Source organism: Grampus griseus, assembly GCF_964374135.1.
Source record: "Grampus griseus genome assembly, chromosome: 2".
In the NCBI taxonomy this organism is placed as follows: domain Eukaryota; kingdom Metazoa; phylum Chordata; class Mammalia; order Artiodactyla; family Delphinidae; genus Grampus; species Grampus griseus.
Window position 1 is genome coordinate 50,414,163 of NC_139018.1, and position 9,555 is coordinate 50,423,717.

The following is a 9,555-nucleotide window of genomic DNA, read 5'->3' on the forward strand; positions in this document are numbered from 1 at the left end:
TGTTATTCCTCTGACTTTGTAGGTTCATCCAATTCAATTCCCACTGGCCTTCTCCAGCCCACTCCAGTCTACAATATATCTCTATTCTAAGTCTAGTATTTGATAGACTCGATTACTTACTTTGAACATTTCATATGTATGTCTTACCTAGCCTTAAATTTCACCTCATATAGAAATTACTGAGAAATAAAATAGGACTGTTAAATAAGGCATTTTGCATTTTACCAAAATTATCAACTTTTATCCTTAAGTCCCAGCTTAAATTACGAAATACATGATTAAAACACCCTCGCTAACCCTGGACTCTAGGCTCTTGCTGTCACTTACAAAACAGTGAGCTGTAATGAGATCTAAAAAGCAAAAAATTCACTTATTAAACAATAACTGAAATGTCTGTAGTTATGAATTTATCAGGTTGAGACAATATAAATTGTGCACTCTGAATTTTCTAAAACTTTCTTAAAAGGAGTCTATATATAACCATACAAATAATCAGCTCAGTGAAAACTTTTCCTATTTTTCATGATGATCTGTAAAATTCACAATCTATCAGGTAGTCACATGTCATTTTTATAGAAAAAAAAATTTTCTCAAGTGAAGTCTAATACAATATCATGTTCTCTACTATACAGAAAGACTCAAATTATACAGGGACTCAAAATCTGTTGATGATCGAATAAGAAAATTTGGGATATTACTCAGAGTAAGCCTTTTGTAAACAAACCACACAAAATTTTAAGTACATTATTAACCAGTGGTTCACCTTGGTCACAGTCCCAGTATAGTACAGACTACCTGAGTCCAAAGTCTGGCTCTGCTACTTATTAACATACACCTCTATAAGTCTCAGTTTTCTCAACTATAAAACGGGAGCCCTTTCTTCCAAGGTGTTGTGAGGAGTAAGAAAATATGCATGAAATACTTAGAACAATGCCTGGCACATGGCAAACATTTAAAAAATGCTAATTCTTATTATTCTTAGAATGTTTCCCAATTTGGTCTCTTCAGGCTCACCTAGCTCCAACCTAGGACTTGTTCACAAAACTAACTTCTAGAAATAAAAAGATATGGAAAGAAAGCACTTTGGTTTGCCATATTAGAATAAACTTCAGAGGTCCAGATCCTTGCTTCTATAACTCCTTTAACAAATTTGGTTTTTGCCCTCTCATGCTATCACCTTCTCAGGCCAGTCTATTCAGATGTAATTGGAAACAGAATAATCAGTTTCACATAAATCTTTCTATGAACAAGAATTATTTTTATTTTTTAAAGCTCACTTGTAAATGTCCTCCATAAAACTTACTTCCATAACTCCTAATTTGTTTTAGGTTCTCTTTTAAGATAGTTACGGATTCCCAAATCCTACTGTGTTAGTAGTATAGGACAACTCTCTACGCAAGAAGTAATTCATGTGTGAAGTAAATTATTTTTCCTAGTTTATACTGGTTAGAGGAATAATACAAGAAGAAACCAAATATCCAATTCAATAAACCAAATTTCCAATTCAATAAACACTTCATCTTACAAAGTTTCATAATAAAAAGTACTGGATTCAGGCCTTGATTACAGTAGTACCAACTGAATAAAAGCCACAATTCAATGATGTTACCTGAAACTATTCCAAACTAATCTAGGTTCTCTGGAGGAAAGGGCACTTTGAACAGAAAAGCATGTTTTAACTTATTTCCAAAGACCAGTAAAACCACCATAAAAATAAACACTTTTAATGAAATTATTCACAAAAATTTTAAGAATGTTAAAACTGATAACTGAAAAACTACTGATTTCACATATTTAAACTTATCTAGGGGAAAAAAAATCCAGGTTAGACTATTTAAATGTAAGTCTCAAAGCTCACTAACTGTTCAAACGTGGTAAGACTGTGGCAGGCATTCCCTGGAGGTCCAGTGGTTAGGTCTCCGTGCTTTCGCTGCCAAGGGCATGGGTTCAATCCCTGGTTGGAGGACTAAGATCCCGCAAGCTGCCTGGTGTGGCCAAAATAAATAAATAAAAATTGGGCTTTAGATCTGGAGTCAAGAAACATTTTCAATCAACGGCCAGATAAGTAAATATTTCAGGCTTTTCAGGATAAATACTGTCTCTGTCACATAATCACAGTTGTTTTTTTGAGCAGTCTTTTAAAATCCTTTAAAATGTAAAAAACCATTCTTAGCTTAGTCCCTATAAAAACAAGTGTAGGGACTTCCCTGGCGGTCCAGTGATTAAGACTTCACCTTCCAATGCAGGGGGTGCAGGTTCGATCCCTGGTTGGGGAGCTAAGATCCCACATCCCACATGCTTCAGGGCCAAAAAACCAAAACATAAAACAGAAGCAATATTGTAACAAATTCAATAAAGACTTTAAAAAAAAAAATGGTAGCCAGATTTGCCTTTGGCCAGTTTCCCCACCCCAGCTTCACACTATACATATTATCTTTTCGTTACTATATCAATTCCACTGATATTAACTTTTCTTCCCTCAAATGTGCTCAAATGTTACCTTCTCAATGAGGACTTCTCTGAATACATGTCTACCAGTCTCCCTATATATATAACATACTATGTAATACATAGTATAGCACCTAGCATGTTTTTATTTCTCACTCCCACCCCCCAACACCAATATAAGTTCCATGAAGGCAGATTTTTTTTTTCACTGATGTATCTCCTGTCCCTAGAACAGTGCCAGGCACATCAGTAGGCTCTCAATAAATAAACCTACCCTCACACTTATGAAACAAATACCATAGAGGAAATACAGTTGATCCTTGAACGACTCCGAGGTTAGGAGCGCTGACCCTCTGCAAAATCGAAAATCCAAATCCTCATGTAACTTTGTAGTTGTACAGTATCCACTAATTCAGCCAACCCCAGGCTGTGTAATACTGTAGTGTTTACTATTGGAAAATGAAAATCCATGAATAAGTGGACCCACTTATATCCACATAGTTCAAACCCATGTTATTCAAGGGTCAACTGTATATCTAAATGAAGATAAGTGGAAAGGTATTCAAGAAGATTGACAAATACTTTTTTGTTTCAAGTAGTCATAAAACATTTTAAATAAAGGGGGAAAAAGTTCAAACCCATTTTCTTACTGTCCCACGAAGTAAGTTATTTCTAGACTAATTCCCTGGAAGTTTACCATTACTTTGACTTATTTAATAACAAATTTCTACTGTTAGTCCTAAACCCCTCTACAGACCCATTCTGCCTCTTTGACCTCACCTGTATGTATTTATTCCCTGACCATTCAACTCACTAATCTAGTCTGGCAACTTTCAAGTTTAGCAAAGTGGGGAGGGAAAAGTTACTTTGCCTCTTCTATCACTCCATCTCCCAACATTCCCGTTTTATAAATTTCGTAATATTGTAATTGCAAATCTTTCCTACTTTGTCTTTTACCATTCAATATAAGCAAAGCAAAAGGCTAGATTCTATTGAATATTATACTCCAGATACATTAGGCTCAGTGATTAAACAAGTTATTTTTAATTGCTATATGTGGTTTTACAATTTTTACCTATAAGATCTGCCGTATCATAATCCATATATATATTTGGCAAGGTATAGAGGAAATAACTTTGGGAATTTAGTAAGCTCCACCACCATTCCGATTATGGCTACTATATTTCTAAATTATATTAAAACATAAAAACTCACTAAAGTGTAAAATATCTTCTACTGCTATCTCTGGTAAATTGACACTTGATAGCCATTAACAACATTAATGTGGGAGTTAAATCACACTAGAGATCACACTAAGATATTCTAAAATCAAACTACGAAAATTGCTAATACAAGAAGGGAGGCCTACAAGGAAAGGAACTGTGTTTAAAAACCCCTTTATCCAACAAGTTATTCTTCATCTACTATTTTATTTTCTAAATGGCTACAATTCTGCCATTCTTATCAGACAAGCAACCTTGGTTTCTGAAAGACAAACTTTCTAAAATCCAAGTCAATTGTCAAGGGTTAAGACTACTCCGTAGGCCAATTCTTTAGAGACACAGTTCTGTCCTAAAAACTCGAAGGTTGTGATTTCTGAAAAAGCAGTAGCATAATAAAAACTGCTATAGAACTTTCATTTTTAAAAAATTTCCAACTGCTTTTGTATCCTAAGTTATCATAAAATCAGATTAAATTTGGTGGAACTAAATCAGGGCAAAACCTCCTATATAGCCAGGATTACAAGAACCAAACAGATTCTTTTTTCTTCATATAAAAGCTAGGTGACTCCCAAACTAAGTTACTTTATACCATATATCCCTGGAGAATAACATGGCCCAACACACCACACGTCCCACTTAATCTAGTTCAAACGAGTAACGTAACGTGAGAAACTGCACTGTGTAATTCCTTTATTTTCTGCATATTAGTGCTTTACCAACACTACAACCATAAAGAACACAATTCCAAGTACTGTACTTTTTAGTTTGGGGAGATCACAGTCTACAGACTCATTTACTTATATTAGACAAGATTAACCTCATTGAAAACTTACTTCAGTTTATAAATTCACATAAAATACAGAAATTGATGCAATTAAACAAAAACTTCAGGATCTTATTTCTTAACTTCTTAGATTGTAACTTTTTTTGCAGGCTATAATTACCTGCCCCATGATCATCAGTGGTTATGATTCAATTTAACTACATCAATTATCAACCTTTTATATCCTTAAAGAAAATGTAAGTGAAAATTACAATTTCTTAGCAAAAGGTTTAAGGTTTTCCAAATTTCAAATATTTGCTTTCCCTCCTCCCCCCACCTTCAGTTAAGACGTTTCAAATAAACTAAAAATAACCACATCTCACCTGCAACATTCCATAGCAATCACTTGATGTATAAAATTTTAACTATGCCCCCAGTTATTTTAAGACAAACAAAAAATGGCTGCCTACCAATCTGTCTGTCACAAGTTAGAAATACTACATTTAAGAATTAACATGAGGGTTTCAAGTTTCCTCCAGTTTAGGCATTTATACCTTTGTGCTTGTCGCTTCAGGATGTTACTATAACATTGATATTTATATAACCCATGTTTATGTACCTTAATATGTAATCGTTTAAAACACTAGTAATTAAATTTATGATGGAGCTATGGGAATTTTAAAAGCAACTAAAATGTTCTTAGATGTGCGTCAGCTTCATTTCTAGAGATACTTCTACTAAAGTGAAACTGAGAACTTCATACTTTAGTTGCATTTGAATTCAAAAATCCCTCTGCACCATTAGGAGCCTACAACATAGCACCTCTTCTCATCTGCCTTAAGTAAAATGTTTGTCAAGAGTTTTACTTTGAAGAGTTAACTTTCTATAGCCTTATACCTCTCATACATCTTTGGTAAAAGCTCCATTATACAATATGGCCAAAGCATGAAGGACCAATACTGTCCAATCATATACCATGATATCCCGTTCAATTTTAGTTTTCAGACACCCTCATAAACAAAACCCACTCCACCTTTTCCTGTATACTGCCTTTGCAGTCTACATTTCTGAATTCCCTAAGTTTAATTCCTTGAGGATCTCTAAAATCAATCCTTAAGGCTATATAAGAACCAGATGCTGCTACACAATTCTGTATCAAGCATTAACATTTGGTTCAAAGTATTATCATAGTGGTCTCAATAATCTAGTTACTGGTCCTAACCAGCTAAGCAAGTAATCTTGTTAGGATCTAGATATCACCAGTGAGCACACTGCTTACCCTTGAAGAAAAGTAAGTTTACATTCATTGTCATCTGTAGGTTCTTCCTCTGCATCCTACTTCCCCTTTTGTCATTCCTCAAGTCTACACATCATTCATTCATCACATTTCCTTCCTCAAAGGAGATAGTGTATTATTGAACCAACAGGATATCTGACTATTAGCATGAGTTAATCAAACAGAATACCTTTTCCATAAAACATCTTTTCCAGTGTTCTAATTAATGGAGATATGGATCACTCATCTATTAAAAAAAAAAAGACTTATATCTTCAGCTTAATCAATTGCTGTAATGTGGAAACACGAATTTTTTTTTCCAGCTAGGTAAAAGGTGCATGTAATTTGAACTGTTAAATGCTTTATCCATGAATAAACATTCTAGTAATTTAAAAACTATTGGTCTTAGACATTTGAAACATGGTAAAAGTATATATTCCAGTTTTGCCCAAAAGTCACTTAAAATATCTACAAATATTTCATGTGTGTGGCATACACCATTATTGCTCCATTTTCTGGAAAAGTCTATTTTTAAAGTTAAAAAAGGGAAAACACAGCAAAGTTGCTAACTTTGCAGTGAAAAAAAAAAATCTGTGTCCTTGACAGGTTACATTTTCATAGTTTTATGCAGTGTAAGTTAGCTATGTAACGGGGAACTTGAGTTTTATCCTTACTCATGCATGATGTATGTTTCAGAACTTAAGAGTTGAAATTTCAAAGAACTTCTTACATTACCTGTTTAACACAGTGATGTGCAACTGGAACATATTACAATGATATTACTCATTATTTGCCACCGTGGGCTGTTTACTATACTGGTCTTAGATATAAAAGGTCACATTTGAATTTACTAAGTTAAAGTCAGAACTCATAAGGGAGGGGAAAAAGGCCTTAAATATAAAAGACAAACGGCAGTTTGATTAAGCAATAATTTTCAGTTTACTAGATGAAACAGACTTGCAACACAGTCTGCATGAATGCAAAATAAGCCATCTACAGCAAGTGATAAGGAAACTGGGCAAAAAGGAAAAAAGCATACATTGGAAAAGAAGATTCTCTCGAAATAAAAAAATCAAACCATTATTATAAAGGAATTTACCAAGAACTGCTATATTTCCCCCATCCCATTTGCTGGAAGTCAACAAGAGCATCTAGCACTTTGTGTTCATGTCAAAAAAGTCAGATCAGAGCATCCTAACGCAAAGCAAAGAAAAAAAAAAGAAAACAAAACAAAAAAGAAACCCCTAACCCCCTCCCCCAAACCGCAGAAGGGTAACTCCAGAGTTCAAATTCAAAGAAGAGAAAGTGGCAACTGAAAGAGGTGATGGTGGCGATAATCCTATGAATGGGTTTTTGATTTCTCTCCTTCCGGGGGATGGGCGGAGAAGAGGCTCATTAGGATTTGTAGTTAGAGGTTAACCATGTGAGCCCCTCATAGAGTCCGTCCCCCGAGGTGGCACAGGAGGGCTGCACATACCAGTTCCTGTCCCGAATCCGGGTCAGGCCCAGTTTCTCCTGGATCTCGTGGGGTTTCATGGCATCGGGCAGGTCCTGCTTGTTGGCGAAGATGAGGATTATGGCGTCCCTCATCTCCCGGTCATTGATAATGCGGTGCAGCTCCTGGCGGGCCTCGTCGATGCGGTCGCGGTCGGCGCAGTCCACTACGAAGATCAGACCCTGGGTCCCGGTGTAGTAATGCCGCCAGAGCGGCCGGATCTTGTCCTGGCCGCCCACATCCCACACGTTGAACTTGACGTTTTTGTAAGTCACGGTCTCCACGTTGAAACCCACGGTAGGGATGGTGGTCACCGACTGGCCCAGCTTCAACTTGTACAGGATGGTTGTCTTGCCGGCTGCGTCCAGGCCCAACATGAGGATCCGCATTTCCTTGTTTCCGAAGATCTTAGATAGCACCTTCCCCATCGCGTCGGAGGAGCCGGGGCCGGGGGCATTCAGGTGTCCCGGGTCCCCTCCGCCAACAACGCCGCCGCCGCCGCCGCGAAACCGAAACGGAGCCTCCCAATCGCGAGGGCGCCCGTGCGGCCTGCGTGGGAGTCGCCTCCTCGGGGGAGAGTCCCGGACCCGTCGCTCACTCGGGCATCACCCACCGCACAACTTGATTCCTCCAGTCGCCGCGGCCGCCGGGACGCTGAGTCTGCGCCGGGAGAGCCGCCGCCCTGCTGAGGCGCGGCCCGGCCCGGAACTGCCCTTCCCCCCGCAGGCGCCGCGCGAGCGCCGCCGCGGTTCCCGCTCCTCCGCCTTCTCCTCGCTCCGCCGCGGGAGACTGCGGCCCTTCGGCCCGGCTCCCGGTCCGCGAGCACCACGCTCACCAGCGACCCAGGCCACCCGAGAGGCAGCGCGGCTCCGGCGCCCCGTCAGGTCATTGATCCTCGCGGGAACTCGGTGCGCTGCCTGCAGACAGAGACAGGGAGAAAGAAGTTACTGCTAGAGCCCCAGAGGAGAGTGGAGACCGAGGGGGCCCGCCTTGCCAGCTCAGTCCAGGAGGTTACCTCCAGCCGCCGCCCCGAGCGCGGGCTCCCTCCGGCCTCCACCGCCTCCTCCCAGCTCTGCCGCCGCCGCCGCCGGAAAAGGCGCCGAGGAAACCGCCTCACTTCCCCTCCCGACCACGCAGGCGCAGCAGAGGCCGCCCGTTCGGACAAGAGCGACCTCTGTAAAGAGAGCAGCCCGCGCGCTAAGCGTCGGGGCGCCACGCGCGGAGGGGCGGGGCTACGGCGGCTCAGAGGGCTCGCAGGTGCGGCCAGCCCCCAACCCCGCGAATCTCGGACTCTCACCCGCGGCCACCTGTCGCTGCTCTAGCGTCTTGTCCACTCTCTGCATTCCTCTTCCGCACTCTCTCCTCCTCCGCCCCCATTCAAACCAGAAGAGCCGATCCACTGCGGAGCTCCACGGTGTGGGGCCCGCGGACCGCCTGCTCCCCTGACGAACGCCTCCCCCGTGCTGCTTCCAGGCCTGTTCTCGGACCCTGGTGCCCGCCAGATGCTCCGCGAGTTCCCTCCAGCCCGCCCCAGCCTTCGTGTGCCCTCAGTCTCACAGGGAAGCCCTAGCCGCTGTTTTTACCTTTCCCCCAGCCTTCTTTGGCTTCCCTTTATCCCTCGTGCTCTGCGTTTCCTGAAAGACACGTGGGAGGCTAGTGGTTCGCGTGGAATCTGCCAGTCAGTGCGGCGCTTTTACTGGGTTTGGGTTTGCTCTGAAGCCCGTCTTTTGGACATTGGAGCCCTATCTTACACATCTCGTCAGGACCAGTCCACGTTTCTTAAAAATTACAGTATTATCAAAAGTTCCCGTGCCTTGCCGCTTTTTCAACTTTTTAGAAGGTGATTTTTAATATTTAAATATCATCTCCTTTTAGTGTGATTAGTAGTAGCTTCTCACCCAGCCACTCATTCTTAACTTTAAGAAGCCTCGACGACATAATCTTAGCGTAGGATTTAGAATTAGAAAGACTACTTCTGTCGCCTGGATTTGGACATTTAACCTTACTGAGTTACCTCCTGTGTAAACTGAGTGTAACACTGACCTTTCTGTCCGCAAACCCCATTTGATGGTTAAATAATGTTTGTAGAAAACTTCAACCTTTTTGTATCGAATGGTTAGTGGTAAAGTTAGACGTAAAGTTCAAAAAAGGTGAAAGCTTGAAATGTAAATAAACCAAAGGGAGGAAAAACAGGAAAACAGTGTGTGTTTTTTTTTTAAGAAGATGCTGTAATAACATAAGGTAACATACTTTTTATGTCACAATGTAAGACAGTTTGATAATGGTAGATTGGTTAAATGATAACCTTACAAGCTTCAGCCTGAACTAAATTTACTTAAATTTACTTCAG

The 9,555-nt window shown here is 40.5% G+C and overlaps 1 protein-coding gene across 2 annotated transcripts; it reads right to left on the reverse strand.

Annotated features, from left to right (window-relative positions):
• Positions 1-4,344: 4,344 nt before the first annotated feature.
• ARF6 (ARF GTPase 6) lies at positions 4,345-8,819 on the reverse strand. Of its 2 annotated transcripts, none has more exons than XM_082681915.1 (2): positions 8,789-8,819; positions 4,345-8,122 (listed from the first exon to the last, which is right to left on the reverse strand). In XM_082681915.1, the coding sequence occupies exon 2, from the start codon at positions 7,631-7,633 to the stop codon at positions 7,106-7,108; it is 528 nt and encodes a 175-aa protein (XP_082538041.1). In that variant the 5' UTR covers positions 7,634-8,122; positions 8,789-8,819; the 3' UTR covers positions 4,345-7,105. The 2 variants fall into 2 exon arrangements, with proteins under 2 accessions (XP_082538041.1, XP_082538040.1); XM_082681914.1 differs by lacking the exon at positions 8,789-8,819 and adding an exon at positions 8,221-8,361.
• Between the last annotated feature and the right edge of the window lie 736 nt (positions 8,820-9,555).

Coding starts and splice junctions, on each gene's coding strand:
- ARF6 (XM_082681915.1), bottom strand. CDS start 7,633: ATGGGGAAGGTGCTATCTAAGATCTTCGGAAACAAGGAAATGCGGATC.